Here is an 18,370-nt window from a genome sequence, read left to right as displayed (position 1 = left end):
GGCTGGGCTGGGCTAAGGGGAAGGAAGAAAGAAAGAAAAGCAGGTGTGGCTGCGCTGGTCTCTCTCCGAGGAAACCAGGCGGGAAACACTCAACTTCTGACCTCCCTTTTTACCTCAAAGCGCAAAAGTTCTGTGACGGCGCGCGCTGCTTTGCGCCCCTTGAAATGTGGAAGGAATATTTTCCCTCTTTCCCTCAACTCTGCTCAGAGAGACCACGGGCTGGGCTGCTTGTGCCCTCGGATGCCGAGCAGCTACTTTTTGGAGAGTTCTGCCGGAATGGCTCGTTATTTCTCTGTTTTAAAGGTTAGGGTTTTTGTTTTTGTTCGCATTAACCCTTTTCTGGTTGAGGCATGGCTTAATGAGGCTTTCAGAGACCAAAAGAGAGAGAGAAACCGCACTGTGTTGTGTTTTAGAGCTTGTGATTTTATTTGTGTGTTTTTTTTTAAAAAAAAAGCCCCAACAATTAGCTCGCCTAACATCTGTCTTTCTCCTGTGGTACCCAAGCAAGTCTTATTCTTAGATTTTTTTTGTGAGACATTGTTGCCCTCTAGTGTTTTGGGACGCCGAAAGCTGCTTCCTTGTTGTGCGCCTCAAATAGGAATTTTTAATTGCAAAGAACTTACTATTGTCACATGTATTATTGCAAACCAGCTCTGAAGAGCCATGCACGAGGTGGTTGTTAAAGATTAAAATGACAGCAGTTTTCTTAATTCGAAAAAGGTAAGCATTTGTTGCTGGGTGTTTTGCACCGAGGATTAAAATACAGGAATGAGAAATGGCTTGGTATTCAAGTTTGTGGGATATTTATCATAAATATAAAATCTCTTTAGCTGATTGCAAAAGAAAGCAGGTGTAGCTTTATTTTCATCCGTGTTTTTAGCCCAAACTTTGTACGATGGCCATAATATTTTATCAAATGAATATTAACAGAAATACATAGAAGAAAGGAGAATGGATATATATGATCTCTTAATCTCACCGTGTTTCAGCATCTGTATTTGTAAAAGAGTGGGTTGGATTGTGTAGATATCGTAATACTGTTGACATCTGGGTGCTAGCTGGTTTGGAATAATTGGAAACAGAACTCTATACTGAAGGAAGACCAGTAGATAGAATGCTATCTTAAAGACAGAGAAGAAATTTGAAAGAATATTTATTGAACAAAATAAATTGAAAAAATGCATTTCAGTATACTGTGCTTGTAAAACAAATGTTACATTATTAACAGATTGTAAGGGAAATAATGCCGAATAAACAACACAATATAATTATGCCTTTCAAACAGGTCCATCCATAGCTGAAGTACAATATAGGCTGACATAGTTTGCAATCCTCTGTGTGCTTACTCCCAAGCAACACCCAATGAGTTCCATGGCACTTCTTTCTGAATGAACATGTATTGGACTGATGTGGGATAGTTCCATTAACTCAAGTGGGACAAAGGCCCATTCTTGCTCAACCAGCACATAAATATATATATAATTGGGGTGTACAGCATGCTGTTATCTCAGTGCAGCATCACAAACTCAGAAATGTGACATCTTAAGTTATTACAATTTATTTATTTATTTATTTATTTGTTTTGTTTTGTTTCGACTACAGCAGACCAACACGGCTACCTACCTGTAACTACAATTTCAGGAATAGCCTGGTATTTCAGGCAGCTACATAAATGCAATGGTTTAGGAGTGGGGGACCAATTAACTTAAGGCCATTTACTTGGTTAGGACCTTACCAAGTTCAAAATCAGGTTAGCCAAGACAGCAACAAGCTGAACATACAGTATCAAAATTTATTATAAGCTGATTTCTGCTTGCTGAAATCCAGCCCAGTAAACTAAATTGTTATGAACTGAAGTGTGCTGTGGTTCACAGAAGGTTGTGTTTGGGTATCAAAATGTGCATTTTGCTCTGGGAGGTTGCTGTTGCTTGACTAAATCTACCTCGCTGGTTAGGTGTATGCTTTTTTTGCATAAATTAGATGTTGGCCTCAATCATAGATCCTATGTAACTTTTAGATATGGGGGAGAGATTTGCATTTCCCAAAACAGTACATGACATGAAATACATCTATCCTTCAAAATCTTCACACCTGCAAACTTTGTGGCACAATTTTTCCAACCAAAATGTGTTGTACAGAAATGTGTATGTTAGGTGAAAGTGTCCATGAAATGCACGTTAGTGAAAAGTGCATTATATTAGGAAGGGTTGCTTTTAAAATGTGTGCATTAGGCAAAAACTGCACACAAAATATGTGCATTAGGAGAAACACATAGAAAAACGCTGGTGCTGGGTTTTTTGGTAAAGTACTCATAAAAATTCAAATTGATACAGAAATGTAATTTAAGATTCAAAAAAATGAGAAGCTGAAACTGAAATTGGCAGATTTGTTTATCCTTGCTTACTACTGCAAGTGTCTTTCCAAGCAAGCAGATGTTCAGAGCTACCAGCCTTGAGAGAAATGTTCTATGTGATCTGGGAGCTGGATATGATGAAGTCCCTGCCTTTTGAACAACATACATAGAATGCTACCCTCCCACTGGATGAGAATAAATAGTTGTGTGCTACTTGTATGCTGGAAAAAAGCTACAGAAATAATATTACCCCAGATGTATATCTATTGATGTTTTCTAAATCTATGAATCCTTCATGTCTTCATACTTTTATTTGGTAAGTCATTGTGATTGTATTTTAAGCAGAAAATAAAATAAAAATAAGGAACAAATCTATACTTTCAAAACATTAATTTATCAAAAGATTAAGAGCATGACATTTATGCTAAATGCAGTTTTTCATATTCTTTAGTATGTTGCATATTTTTTTTCATTTAAAAATGCAGTTTTCTAAAAGCTCTTTTTCAGTCCCTTTGCAGTGCAGTGGAAGAATTGAGCATTTTGTTTAAGCATTTCTCTAAAAGTTGCCACATATCCTTACTACCATGGCATGCATTAAAATATAAATTATTTGTTCATTCTATTAATTACATTTCTGTGCTGCAATTCCAAAGGAGCTCAGGGTAGTGTACAACATAATCAGATAAACCAGCCAATTCTTATGATAGATTAAAAATATTAGAACAAAATAACAAAACAATCACAGCGGCCAATTTTCATAATACAGCATAAAAATCCATGAGCTGTTAGACACTAGATCATCTCCATCCCCTAAATCAGTGATAGCTAACAGGGTGCTTGCAGGATGTTGAACGCAAATTCTGATAAGCCCCAAGCAACATGGCCAGTGATTCGAGACAGCATCTGAAGGGCATCACATTGGTTCTCCCTGCCCTAAATATTCAGGTTAACTAAAGTATCTTGAGTTGAAACTGGAATGTTGATGGTGAGGGGGAAATGTGTAATTCCAGGGCAAGGGAATTTCACAGTTGAGTGCCACAGCAGAGAAGGCCCTGCCCTACCTGACTGTACAATGGTGTCATTTTCTTTTTAAATTACAAAGATTTTGACATCAACACTAGCATCTTAAAGTTGATCTACATTGTATGCTTATTGGCTTTTTATTTGTCTGCTTAAAAACGGTATTTATGTTTGCTGTAGTTATATAATGTGGCTTTAAATATCTGTGTGCATTGACTTGGAAAATATTTGTAGTGTTCCAGATTTTATTTATTTTGCAATTGAGTAATATATTTCTATTGCTTAAAGGTGGATAATATGCCAGGCTGGTAAATACTAGTGTTTGCCAGGGACAAAGGGATCAACAAGAAAGAGATAGTTGTTTCACTGAGAATTGAAAAACCTTGCATTTTTAGTGAACATTTTTTATGATAACATGACCTATCCACAGTAAATGTCTGTGGATTTGATTCTGTGCAAATCTGGGAAAAATGAGGATGTGGTCTAATTTCTAAACTTATATTTTTGGTTTTTTTTAAAAAAAATGTTAGATACTAAATATAGATGTGATAAATCTAATTGCTGAAATAAATCATTTATTCCCTACACATTAGAGAATTTTTCTATCACATTTTAAAACCTAAATTTACAACAATGAAGACAACAAATTTAAAGTGGTATTCTCAGAAGATTGTAGAACACAGAGGCACACTCCTATGGATATACTGTATCTTATCCTTGCTACAAACATCCTATATCAGCTTCCTTGTTTCAAAAAGAGTTCTTTTGAAGAATTTTTAAAATTGCCACAAAATGTAATAGAGCACAGTGGTTCCTACTTTTAAATTGATGTAAAAAGTTTCAGTGTGGTTTAAGTCAAGCAACTTTTCTGGCTTGTCTAAAAGTTTTTTGTAGGTGGTGGTGTTTTATAAGTATTGCCTTTTTAGAGCTGGTGCACATAACACCCTTGATCCATTAATCATGAAGAATCAAGTCTGGGCTGTTTAATTTTATGCTGCTTACCTCCAACACATCTCTTCTCCAGTGTAAAGCCCTACTTCCATCACAGGTTTCAGTTATGCTTAATATTCTTGCATAAAAGGTAAAGGGACCCCTGACTTAGGTCCAGTCATGACTGACTCTGCGGTTGTGGCACTCATCTTGCTTTACTGGCCAAGGGAACCGGCGTGCAGCTTCCGGGTCATGTGGCCAGCATGAAAAAGTCGCTTCTGGCGAACCAGAGCAGCACACGGAAACGCTGTTTACCTTCCCGCTGTAGCGGTTCCTATTTATCTACTTGCACTCTGACGTGCTTTCAAACTGCTAGGTTGGCAGGAGCAGGGACCGAGCAACGGGAGCTCACCCCGTCGCGGGGATTCGAACCACTGACCTTCTGATCAGCAAGCCCTAGGCTCAGTGGTTTAACCCACAGCGCCACTATTTCCCATGATTGACTATTGATCAAGGTTCGCATGGGTTTCAGGTCATAAGTTAATATCAATCTTTGGTTAACAACAATTATGATTACAACCAGTGCTGTTATAATGGCTACCTATGGTTAAGAATGGTTCTGACATAAGTCTGAAATATGGTTAATACCTGTGGGAGGAAGAACCGTAGGTTTACACGGAATACTTATAATCTCACAGGGTTGTGGTGTTTTCATGCCTTTGGGGCCTGATGGGAGTTGTCACCCAATGACATCTAGAGAGCCACAGTTCCTGTCCTTGATTTATAGGTGAGACCTTTCTATAGAAGCCTTTAAGGAAGGAACTATAGTAAGAGATAAATAATTTCTTAATTGTAGTTGTATGCAATGGTCTCCAGAAATAATAGCAAGCCCCTCACTTTGTGTGCTGATTATTCTCTACTTTTTAAATATATATTATAGGCATCCAAATTCCAATTTTCTATCTTACTTAGATGCATGAATTCCACTGTGTCTGTGTTTTACCTTTTGATAGTTTAGTTCACTTTCAGTTTGCTGTTAATGGGATCATTTTAATGTATGAGTGAATATTTATTTAACTCTCTCTTTTCCTCCCTTCTAGTATATATTTCCTGTGAATTGTGCTGAAGATAGATATACACGCTGCAATGGTGACATAAACTACTAAACTGGACTGGAATAAAATTTGAAAATCTCTTTAATCTCAATGCTGCTGCTATTGGAAACCATCTAAGGCATGACTTACAAAATGACTTATATTGTGAAACTTCATAGACATTTCCAACGAACAGTTATATTGCTGGCCACTTTTTGTATGGTGAGCATTGTGATTTCAGCATATTATTTGTACAATGGCTACAAACAAGAAAATGAACTTTCTGAGATCTCTTCAGAGGTGGAATGTGGAGACCTTCCAGTACTATTGCCATACAAGTTAGCACCGTGGAAGATGGTTAAGCCCATTGATCCCTTAAGAACTGATCCTGTGGTACTAGTTTTTGTGGAAAGCCAGTACTCTGCACTTGGCCAAGACATAATAATGATTTTAGAATCCAGCAGGTTCCAATATCATATTGAGATTGCTTCTGGGAAAGGTGATCTTCCTGTGCTTATAGATAAAAACAAAGGCAAGTACATTCTCATAATATTTGAGAATATCTTTAAGTATGTGAATATGGATTCCTGGAATCGAGGCCTTCTAGACAAATACTGTGGAGAATATGGTGTTGGAATGATCGGGTTCCATAAGAGCAGTGAGAACTCTCTACAGGCTTCTCAGTTAAAAGGTTTTCCTTTCCACATCCATGGTAATGTGGGTGTTAAGGACTGTTGCATCAACCCTTATTCTTCTCTGCTCCATATGACTAAATCATCTAAGTTTGATAAAGGTCCTTTGCCAGGAAATGACTGGACACTTTTCCACATAAATCATTCAGCCTACCAACCTGTTATATTTGCAAAAGTAAAAACGCCTGAAAACCTCCCACCTCCTGTAATTAAAAGTTCTTTCCATGCAACTGTTGTTCATGACTTGGGTCTTCATGATGGGATTCAACGTGTTCTTTTTGGCAACAATTTGAACTTTTGGCTGCACAAGCTCATATTTATAGATGCTATTTCATTCTTGACTGGCAAGAGGCTTGCGTTGTCCTTGGATAGATACATTCTTGTTGACATCGATGACATCTTTGTTGGAAAGGAAGGAACAAGGATGAAGGCCAATGATGTCCAGGTAAAGTGTGCAAAAAGGGCCTTCTATGCTACAGTGATATTACTCAAACTTTGGGTGCAAATTGAGATTTTAAAATTGAACTAATTTCATTTTGGAGCGCTCTCTCTCTCTCTCTCTCTCTTCTCTCCCTTGTACCACATGTATGCAATCAAGCAGGATGACTGTCTTAGACAGCCCAATCTAGAAACCAGGTGAAATACTTATTTACAAGATGGGTTTCATTCCACTGAACAAAAATGACTTAAATCAAACACTTCAACTTTTGGGTGGATTGGACTATTGCTAGCATCTGATTTAATTTAATAGTTAACAAAGGGTCTTTGAGACTGACTAATCTTGCTGTTTATTTGTTTTGATAACTTGGATTGGTTTAAAGTACAAGTGTGTGCTTAAAACTTTTTTTCATCATGGTTAATTTTGATAAGATGTTAGCAATCTTGAATTTGTTTATTTATTGCTGTTGTGTGGACAATTAATGCAAGTGGTATGACTGAAAAGAAGAATCTCAGTTTCTCAGAGCTTAAGCAGAGCTGTGAATCTGCGTTGTTTTGTGTTTTGCATGTTGTATTACTCATAAAAATAGACTGTTTAAACAGTATTTTAGCTCAGGCTGAGTGCCAGAGTATCATTTGATGAAGTGAGCATGAAAGTGTCTACAATGCAACCCTGTGCCATGCCTATGAAGAAGTTTGTCTAATTGATTTGCATGAGGCTTGCTTCCATGTAAGTGTGGGTAAAACTGCAAGCTTAGTTACTGATTTCAACCATAGGATAGCCTGGGGCAAAATATTCCTGAGCTCTTCTCTTTGCCCTGCTCATTATTTCAAAGAAAGGTGTGGTTTGCAGTCAAGGAGTCCCTACTGAGGAAAGTTTGTTGAACTATTAACAGATAACCTACAGACCATGCTGTTACATAGGTGCAATTTTGTCTTTTTATCTTGACCATTTCCCATTCTCTTTCAAACGATCTGCAGTAATAGTTACTGCAGCACTGGTTTTGATTTGCAGCAAAGGTAGAATGCAGTGCAGTTTCCACATTTTTGAAGAATGGGGACAAATTATTTAGTGACAAACTCAATGCTTTTTAACTGAACACTTATAACAGAAATGCTGCTAAAACATGCTCAGAAAGGAGTTGATTTTCCCCATACCTGTACATGTCAACTGTTTGTTTATATGGGAGGAAATAAATGGATGCCCTTATGGTTACAGCAGCCACAGAGCATTAAGCTTCTGAGAATCAGGCCTCATTGTGTCTCAGTAATCACATCCTGAGTTCTGTTTCCATGACTGTATTCTCCAGGAGTCCAGGAGCAATGTTGCTTCTCTCCTTCAGTTATGCCATCTACTTTCTTTGTTTACAGAACTTAATGTTTTGAAGTCAGCAAAACTCTGCATAGGGCAGTTTGACCCCAAAGGGATCTGTGGACAGAACCTGCTCTCTTGCAAAATAAACAAACAGAACACATGCATTATGTACTCTCCTTTTAATGAGTTACCAGCTACAGAACATCATGACCCATGTCCTAGATGAATGCCAGTAAGCACTTTTCATTGCCAGGTGGGAGTTTGCAACCATTCTACAGGAATATTCACCATAATATCTTATTGGGTATATATTGGAATCCAATCATATTTAGTGGTATCAGTGCCCCTGAATTATTCCCAATAATGCAAACTATCTAGTCTCTGGGAACATCCTTGTTGGTGAGTTAATAATTATGTAGTTATGTAAGTTCTATGCTTGATAAAAGGATTATCTATACCAAATATAAGTTGTATCATCCTATGAAGACTCCATTAGAATAAAATACCTCACTCCCTGCCTAGAAAGGGGGGAGACTTCTGGATGATGTACCAGCTACATCGAGCATGGAATCTCACTGTAAACACCCTCAGCAAATTCATTTAATTGGTTTAGTAATGCAAATTGTGTTCATGTAGATCAGGCATCCCCAAACTGCAGCCCTCCAGATGTTTTGGCCTACAACTCCCACGATCCCTAGCTAACAGGACCAGTGGTCGGGGAACATGGGAATTGTAGTCCAAAACATCTGAAGGGCCGAAGTTTGGGGATGCCTGATGTAGATTAATTACTGCAATCCTAAATACACACAACAACAACAACAACAACAACAACAACAACAATATGAAATGTCATCTGTTTATTGATATCATAGGCTTTTATGGAGTTTAATTTCTTTATGTCTTATGCTGTATTCCAAATGAAGTATTCATTTGAGAGCAGAGGTGTGACCTTTGAAGAAAGCTATTTTTCTACTCTTCAGCTTTTTCCTCTTCCTTATTAAGAGAAGTTGGGTGGTAAAACAGATGGCCAGAGAATACCCTGTAAAACCCAAACAACATGGTCCAAGAATCTATCAGGAATTTATTACTTTGGCTTTGTGTGCTCAGAATACCAGAAAGTGCATTAAATAGTTGAGAATGTAAGATAAAAAAGAGAAAGTGTGTGTGAGAGAGCAACATTTTAACTCATACCTTTTTGGTTAGTAATTATAGACTCGATTGAACTTACATTAAATTTACTGTAAAACAACAAAAATACATTGCTTTGTAAAATACCATTTTGAATTTTAGCAATTCAAAGTTTAGGGGTATTCTTCAAAATTATAGTAGACATTTCTGCTTTACTTTACACAAATATAATAGATGTGAGTACTTCCTACACAGGTACATCTTCATACAATTTGCTTCTCTGTTATTTAAGCAGTTTGATAGACACATACAGAATGAGAAAAACAACAAATGGTCAAAGCTGTATATTATGTAGGTGTAACTTTCATTTTTTAAACACAGTTGAAGATGCATGCTCTTAATCCATTCTGTTTAAAGCCAATGGCAACTTTTTCATTTTCTGCAGATCCTGGGTATGGAAGTCCAAAACATTTGAAAACCTATTGCTTTCACAGTCAGAACTTAGGGGCATGCTTAAATAACTTGTATGGAAATCGAGGTTAATGAACCATGTTTTACGTTGGTTCGGTTGTTCTTCCAGTTTTTTATTTTTTTATTTTTTTATTTTATTTGTCAGTCGGCTTAACTTGCCCAAGGCAACTCAAAGCCATTTATAACCCAACAAACAAACAGTTTAGAAGATAGACTATACATGTGGTAAACCTAAACCTTTAATGATGTTTAAATGCATAGTGGCCCATTTCAGATCATCACCTACCCCATGGTTTACGTTAGATGATTGAGAATGAACCATATTAAGCTTTGGGTCCATACACTCCTCTCCTCTCTCTGTTGATAGATAAAGGAAGAGAGTGGAAGCTACTTTCATTGAACAAACCACCATTTTGTGTTGAATACAAACTTGGGGGAAAGTGCTTTCCCTGGCAGGCTTGTTCTGAGTCTCAGAAGAGCAGCAAATGACCAGACAGGACACCAGGTTTTGGGATGAAATCAGGCCAAATCTTTATGGACTTCAGAAGGCAGAGTAAGGGTTGGCATGGTAGTAGGGCAGGATCAATCCGTCATTCCACTCCCCCCTTGCTGGTGGGATCTGCTTAGGATGGATTCCACCAAACCCGTTCCATTGGAGTCACTCAGTGCTGAACCTTGACGTGGTGCAAGCCAAGCTGGCAAGTTCTCACTGGGTGACTGGGGTGAGGATTCCAGCCAGGCAGAGACCCAACCTGATCTTGGGCATGCCAAGGTCAATCCTCCCCTCGGGCCCCTTCATGATGTTCATCCTGCCCAATGCCATTTCCACCCACCAAACATACAACAATATTCGTCCTAACAAAAGGAAGTCATATTTTTTATTGAGGGAAAGGCAGGATGAAAACCAACCAAGAGCCAATCATGTTGAGAGGGGGGAAATCCTTTCTGGCCCTGTCAACCAGTGACCCAAACAGCTCAGTAAAAGCTATAAATCTAGGGTGCATGGGTGGGAAGCTCATGAGGGGAAATGCCCCCCGATTCTGGATGGGGGAGCCTTAGAAATCTTTCACTCCCCCTGACTCCTGTGGGGGCCCACAGGAGATTCTGTCCCTTGGACCCCCACGGGATAAAAAAACATGAATGGAATTCACCCCCATTTACTGCTTCACTGGACTTTGCACTGCCAGGCAAAATAATAATATAATAATAAATTTTATTTATATCCTGCCCTCCCTGGCCAAGACCAGGCTCAGGGCGGCTAACACGAAATATATAATACATTAAAAACACAAAATCAAACTATTAGATTTAAAATACAATTTGAAATCACATTTAAAATCAAAATAAAATTAAGTGGAAAACCACAAATCATAACTGTAGGAGGAAGGAATTAAATGTTCACCAGGCCCAGCCACCTGTGCTGGTCCCATACGGGCCGGCAGAAAGAGCCAAGGAGGCCACTTACATACAGGGTCCCATAGAAAGAAAGAAGGGGGTCAGGCCGGGCCGTCTTGCAGGCCCTGTGGAAAGATGTCAAGTCCTGCAGGGCCCTGGTTCCTTGTGACAGAGCATTCCACCAGACTGGGGCCAGGGCTGAAAAGGCTCTGGCCCTGGTCGAGGCCAATCTAACCTCCTTGAGGTCCAGTGTGGATTGGGTCCAGAATGGAGCTTAGTTATAACCATTGTGTTACATTAAAACAAATCAGGATCAAATCATGATTTCAGATCTAGCTTTAACCAACTTTGCTTAGGACCAGTCATATTTTTTTAAATGAAAAAATTCTATGCAACATAGAATTGTGGTTTGTTCTTAACTGAAAGCATAGCTTTCCCCTCTTATGTGCAGAAGAGGTGAGAAGAAGGTGGGGTGTGGGCTAAACTGCAGCAAACCTCCGACTCATGCTCTCCCTGTCTCCTCTCATGCTGCCACAAGGAGAACAGCAGATGCTTTTGGATGACTCTATCTTGTTGTCTTGAATGGCAGACTGTGGCTAATATCAACAGTGGTAAATTTTAAACAAGGCAACTTCAAACTGGGTTATGAGCTTGTCTTGTTTGAATAGTGTTAACCACGAATTCAGGTCTGGGTGTTGCAGCAAACTGATTAACGAAAAACGGAAGTGAAATTCCCCTGCATCTCACAAGGGGGCACAGAAACCCAACTTTGTTACAACTCATATATGTCATGCTCAACCCAAACCATGATATAGCATGATGTATGAGAATTGCCCTAGTGCAGGGGTGTCAAACTCAAATTCACCGGGGGCCGCATCAGCAGTTTGGTCACCCTCAAAGGGCCGGTTGTATCTGTAGGACTATGTGTCCACTCTTTATTATCATAAATTATTGTCACTGCATTCAATTATTACTTTTTTTGTAATAATGTAAGTAATAACTAGCTCTGAAAGCAGAAACATAGTCAGAATAATGGCAAGTAGATATTCAAATGTACAATTATTGTACAATTTATTGAAAAATGATTTTTGGTAACTGCACTGGGTGGTGGAGGCTCGCTAGGGTTTCATGCAGGAGCTTTGCAGAGCTACTGGTACCTGGAGATGCTGGGGTCCTTCTGCATGCAGGACAAATGTTCTGCCAGTGAGCCACCACCCTTCACCAAAGGGACTGGCTGAGGTTGACTCACTGGAGCTGCTCTCCTGGTTCCAGGGTTTAAGGGCCAGAAGTATAAAGCAGCATCCTATGTTTCTGAGGAGAGGGAGAGGGAGAGGGAGGGGAGGGGAGGGAGGGAGGGAGTGAGGATGGAAGGAAGGAAGAAAAGAGGGAGTGGGAGGGAGAGAGGAAGGAAGGAAATAGGGGAGAGAAAGAAGAGTAGGAAATAAGGAAGGGAATAAAGAAGGAAAGAAAAAGAAAGAGGGAGAAAAGACAGAAAGGGAGAAAGAAGGAAGGAAGTAGAGAGGGAAAGAAAGAATAAGAATGAGGGAGAGGAAGAAAGATGGGAAGGAAGGAAGGAAGGAAGGAAGGAAGGAAGGAAGGAAGGAAGGAAGGAAGGAAGGAAGGAAGGAAAGAGGGAGCAGGAGGGAGAGAGGAAGGAAAGAGGGGAGAGAAGGAAAGAAAAAGAAAGAGGGAGAGAAGACGGAAAGGGAGAAAGAAAGAAGGAAGTAGAGAGGGAAAGAAAGAATAAGAATGAGGGAGAGGAAGAAAGATGGGAAGGAAGGAAGGAAGGAAGGAAGGAAGGAAGGAAGAAAAGAGGGAGTAGGAGGGAGAGAGGAAGGAAAGAGGGGAGAGAAAGAAGAGTAGGAAAGAAGGAAGGGAATAAAGAAGGAAAGAAAAAGAAAGACGGAGAGAAGATAGAGATAAAGAAGGAAGGAGAGGGAAAGAAAGAATAAGAACAAGAGAGAGGAAGAAAGAAAGGGAAGGGGGGGTCGCCGCCTTGATTCAGCGCCAGAAAAGAGCGCGAAGGGACCCAGGGGCAAAAAGCATTTCCCGTGCAGTGTGAGGCAGCGGGTGTCCATTTTAGCAGACGTGCGTAAAGCCTCAGAATTGCACGTTCATGAGGCTGAGCCGCTGCTGAGCTCACGTTCATGAGGCTGAGCCGCGGCAGGAGGAGGAGGAGGTGAGGCAAGAGGAGGAGGAGGAGGCTTGTCGGGTCGGTGCCCGGCAGCACCGTACGGAGAGTGCCGAGCCTCTGGGACGCAGCAGTGCTCTGTAGCACTTTGAATCCTCCTCCTCCTCCACACGGCGCTGCTGGGTGCTTTGTCTGTGCTTCAGCAGCAGCAGCAGCCATTTCCAGGCGCCGAGCCGTGGCAGGAGGAGGAGGATTCAAAGTGCTACAGAGCACTGCTGCGTCGCAGAGGCTAGGGACTCTCCATGCGGCGCTGCCGGGCGCTGACCCGGCAAGCTGCCACCTCCTTCTCCTGCTGTGGCTCGGGGCGCTCCACGCAGCGCTGCTCCGGCCGCCTTTCTACCTCCCCCAGGCCCCAGCTGTTTGTCGGTGCTTTGTCGGCGCGGTGGTTCAGCAGCAAGGTCCTGCTGGCTGGGTCCCGCTGGCTGGGGCGCTCGGTGGGCCACATGATGAGGCCTGGCGGGCCGGATTTGGCCCCCGGGCCTTGAGTTTGACACCCGTGCCCTAGTGTGTAAACATTTGTTTATGAAATGAATAACTCAGTAAAGTGATAAACTTTAAAAAGTAGTAATAGGCACAGGAAAAGCAACTTCTCCCTCCTCCCAAAGGTGTGCAACAGCATATTCTCTTTAAAGAAGAATTATTAACATTGTCCTTTTATTTATTTATTTTAAAAGCCTTAAATTCCAGGATGGAGATGAATTCTAAAACTGCAATAGAAACAGCTCTTTAAATAGCTGCTATGTTACACAGAATCTGGAGAAAATATCTCATTAAACTGTAATCTATTCAAAGTTAATGCATTCCATTAAAGATGTTGTTAGCAGTGTCAGATGCAATGCATCTTCATTACTGTTGATATGGAAGGAGTTGTCCTCAGCAGCACAATGACACAATGAGCGAATGAGGTAAAGATAATGTAAATCAGTTGGAAAATCTGGTATCGAAAGGCATATTTTTGTGCGAATACTATCATATTGGATTGTGCTATTCTACTCTACGCATCGCATGCCTCAACTTAAAATAAGGTGCTGAACAAGGAGGTTGCACATGTTCTGCACCTGTGCACTGCTCATTTCAGGCTGGCAAATCAATGCAGGTACATATTGGATGGTGGAAGGGAATGCAACAAGGTTAATAGACAAGGGCAGATTGATCCAATGAGCTTTCTATGTTGAGATTCAACAACAACAGACCCATGTACCAAGGCCACACCAATTCTTAGCACAATTCCCATATAAATATGCATGCACCTCTAGTTGTTTCCAGTTGGAGATTACTCAATATATTAAAACTATAAATAATTTTTGAAAAACTACTACTATTTAATGCACCCCAAAGTCTTGTGCCTCATGTGGATTTCATCAACTAATGATATTTTATTTAGCTAAAAGCATTTCTAGGTAGCTTTTCATTTTTGAAAAAAATCCTAAAGTTGTTTGCTACAATAATCTAATGCAGTCACAATAAAACATATCAGTATAGTATTGAAATAAAGTAAAAAACAAAACAAAAACTAGCATCAGCAGTTGGGTATTGCCTGTACCTGGGCACAAATACACAATGGATGAATGCAATAGAAGCACACTGCTGTTGGTGCCAGCCGCGTTCAGGGTATGGGAAGATAATTCCACATTAATGCAAGCTGAGAGTTCTTCACATCCTAGCACAGCACAGGGGCATTGTATGAATATTGTAGGGAGCTAGCAGTCAGGGTGGGAGGGGAGGTGTTACATTCTGCTGACTTGGGACTCAGCTACATTAGTCAAGAAACAGTGTTTTGAATGTGTTATAAACATGCAACACTAGATGGTGTTGTAGAGCACAAAACTTTTCTATGCAATTTTACATAGGTTTTATTTCCTTTTGTCCTAATGATTTAATTCATGGATTATTTATAGCGTGTTTTTTCCCCCTGTGTGTAGATCCACCCTCTGTTTCCAGTACCACTCATGAGCTTAACTTGCTGCTGAAAAAAAGAAGCAGCCAGTGCCAAAAGAGGATATGCGGGGATGGGGGGATACAAACCACCCTGTGATCCTCGGGTGAAGAGCAGTATAATAATGTAATAAATAATAAAATAATAATAAATACATCTGATAGGTGTGTGTGGGTGTGTGTATATCCTAAGGAATGAGTATAATGAGAGTGTAGTAGGAGCTTCTGTAACAGTGAACTTAAGAACACAGGCAAGGGGTGAAATGGCAGAGTAAGGTATTTTACCACTGAGCATTGGTTGTAATAGGCAACAGTGGTAGATGCCAAAAGCTTACTTAATGCAGCATTGATGAAGTAGTAGGTAAGGTACAGACACTGTTGGAGAATCATCCGGGTAGTTTTCTCAGAATTTTCACACTGGAAACTGATTTGCAGAACAATATCATATATATTGTTCCAATACTTTGGCCACCTCATGAGAAGAGAAGACTCCCTGGAAAAGACCCTGATGTTGGGAAAGAAGGGGAGAAGGGGACAACAGAGGACAAGATGGTTGGACAGTGTTCTCGAAGCTACGAACATAAGTTTGACCAAAATGCGGGAGGAAGTGGAAGACAGGAGTGCCTGGCGTGCTCTGGTCCATGGGGTCACGAAGAGTCGGACACGACTAAACAACAACAACATGATATATATTTCCTTTTGTTCATGGCTTTCGAATTAGGGAGCTTGGATGGATAATTCCAGTTCTTAAAGCTGTCAAAGTAAATGTTTTTTAAATAAATAAATAAATGGATTTCACATAGTGACCTTAGGCACTAGTGACAGATTTGATGGCATAAAGCACACATCTGAAATTTCAGAACTATAAAATCTTATTTGTATCAGCCATGGGCCATAACAAAATTACAGACAAATGTAACCATGAAAAAAATGGAATGCATGCAGCATCAAGAAAAGAGCAAACATATACTTTCAAAATCAAAGTTAAGTATTGTCACTTTACCTAAAGCATCATTTCAAAGTGAATTTGGAGATTTCTGCTTGCTTAAAACATTATAGCAGATTTGAACAAAATGCAGTTCAATAAGGCTTACAAAATTACTCCCAGGGGTGGGAGTTGGTAGCAGCCACATGTTTCCTAAAACTAGTAATGTATTCTGGAATTTTCAGATAGAAAAACCATACATGAAACATAATACACTGAAAATGTGCTTTGATTGTTCTATTTAGCAAAAGTCTATGAAATGGCTTATTTTAGCTGTGGCAATCTGAAGCTCTCTGGTGCTTAAATATCATATTGCAGCATAGTACCAAAGAAAGAATGTCTAGTTTTTATAAGACAGATTATCAAAAGATTATATATATATATATATATATATATATATATATATATATATATATATATATAACATACATAACCATTAGGTCCAGTCGTGACCGACTCTGGGGTTGCGCGCTCATCTTGCATTATTGGCCGAGGGAGCCGGCGTACAGCTTCCAGGTCATGTGGCCAGCATGACAAAGCTGCTTCTGGAGAACCAGAGCAGCACGTGGAAATGCCGTTTACCTTCCCGCTGTAGCGGTTCCTATTTATCTACTTGCATTTTGACGTGCTTTCGAACTGCTAGGTTGGCAGGAGCTGGGACCAAGCAACGGGAGCTCACCCCATCACAGGGATTCGAACCGCCGACCTTCTGATCAGCAAGCCCTAGGCTCAGTGGTTTAACCACAGCGCCACCTGGGTCCCCTCACATACATATACATCACTTAATTCTAAAGTAGGTTTCTAAGTGGCTAGCCATTCTTGTATGTAATATGGAAGAGTCTAGAATGCTGTTTGTGGTCGCAATTTTATACACACTTACCTGGGAGTGTCCCATAGGATATAAATAGGACTTACTTCTGATGTACAGGATTGCATTGCAAAACAGCCAATTTAGGACTCATTTGTAGAGATGCAGCATTCTAGGATGCAGGCAGGGAGGTATTACATAAATGCCCCCAAAGGAATATTGCCACCCCATCAGCATTTAATTTAGGGAGAAGCGTTTGTGTCTAACAAGGTTGCTGGATTTGATATCAGGCTCAGAAATCATTATATTTCCCAACTTTTAAAAACAAGGTGACTAGCCTTGAAGGAGTGCCACCCATCACTATGCTGGACACATTTTGAGTGAGGAACATGAAAAGAATTGTTTGCACTACTCCTGCGTTTTAGTTTGAGTAACAGCTTGCCAAGTGAGGTTTCGTGCAGTGTTTTGGAATTAGGTGTGTGATTTAGAACTCTAGAAATTACAGGGCCACTCAGTTTTCTGGCCAGTTCTCTGGTCCAAACCCATCAACAGCAAATAGAGCTGGGGGGGGGGGGAATCAATGCACAGATTGCCTAATCTTTAGAAACCTAGAAAAAACTATTTTGTAGCAGCACCATAATATATACAGTGTGTGTGTGTGTAGAGGAAATGGGAAGAGGAGAAGCAAAGTAGATTCTGATAGTTAAGAGACTGAGCTATGAATCAGAAAGTCCATAGTTAGAATGGCCTAATTATTAGCATGTCACTCTAAGATGGTATAGCACATATATTTATTTATTTATTTATTTATTATTTTTTATTTATTTATACCCCGCTCATCTGGCTGGGTCTCCCCAGCCGCTCTGGGCGGCTTCCAACAGAAAAATAAAACACAGTAAAAGCCTCCCTGAACAGGGCTGCCTTCAGATGTCTTCTAAAAGTCTGGTAGTTGTTTTCCTTTTTGACATCTGTTGGGAGGGCATTCCACAGGGCAGGCGCCACCACCGAGAAGGCCCTCTGCCTAGTTCCCTGCAACTTGGCTTCTCGCAACGAGGGAACCGCCAGAAGGCCCTCGGTGCTGGACTTCAGTGTCCGGGCAGAATGATGGAGGTGGAGACGCTCCTTCAGGTATACTGGACTGAGGCCATTTAGGGCTTTAAAGGTCAGCACCAACACTTTGAATTGTTCTCGGAAACGTACTGGGAGCCAATGTAGATCTTTCAAGACCGGTATTATGTGGTCACGGCGGCCGCTCCCACTCACCAGTCTAGCTGCCGCATTCTGGATTAGTTGTAGTTTCCAAATCACCTTCAAAGGTAGCCCCACGTAGAGCGCATTGCAGTAGTCCAAGCGGGAGATAACTAGAGCATGCACCACTCTGGCTAGACATATGAGTGTGAAGGCTTTGGGAGAGGAGATTGAAGCCACTTCACTTCTCACCAATCATTTTGCTGTTGCAGATTACTGAGCTCACCATGATTTGGGTTAGTGTGTCATCCCACCAGGGCACAATGTTTAGGTCTCCTGGACAAACCATGCGCCATAAAGGTTTGTCCTGTGGTTTACTATTATAGTTCATGGTTAGTTTGGCATAACAGGAAAATGACTAGGGAGG

At 40.5% G+C, this 18,370-nt stretch overlaps 1 protein-coding gene across 4 annotated transcripts in view; it reads left to right on the top strand.

The window, feature by feature from the left end:
- LOC118083364 (bifunctional heparan sulfate N-deacetylase/N-sulfotransferase 3) overlaps window positions 1-18,370 on the top strand; it is a 76,286-nt gene that overhangs the window by 645 nt on the left and 57,271 nt on the right. The window contains exons 1-2 of one of the 4 annotated variants that reach the window (XM_088660379.1): window positions 35-303; window positions 5,404-6,534. In XM_088660379.1, coding sequence (XP_088516505.1) covers window positions 5,539-6,534 — 996 coding nt within the window. In that variant the 5' untranslated portion in view covers window positions 35-303; window positions 5,404-5,538. Of the gene's footprint in view, window positions 1-34; window positions 304-359; window positions 721-1,570; window positions 2,670-5,403; window positions 6,535-18,370 lie in introns of those variants that run through there. The other 3 variants (XM_088660377.1, XM_088660378.1, XM_088660376.1) reach the window with 3 other exon arrangements.

The sequence above is a fragment of the Zootoca vivipara genome, chromosome Z1 (genome assembly GCF_965207765.1).
Source record: "Zootoca vivipara chromosome Z1, rZooViv2.hap1.1, whole genome shotgun sequence".
Classification (NCBI taxonomy): Eukaryota; Metazoa; Chordata; class Lepidosauria; order Squamata; family Lacertidae; genus Zootoca; species Zootoca vivipara.
The sequence above is the reverse complement of the archived record's forward strand: the minus strand, read 5'-3'. Positions and strand labels throughout refer to the sequence as shown.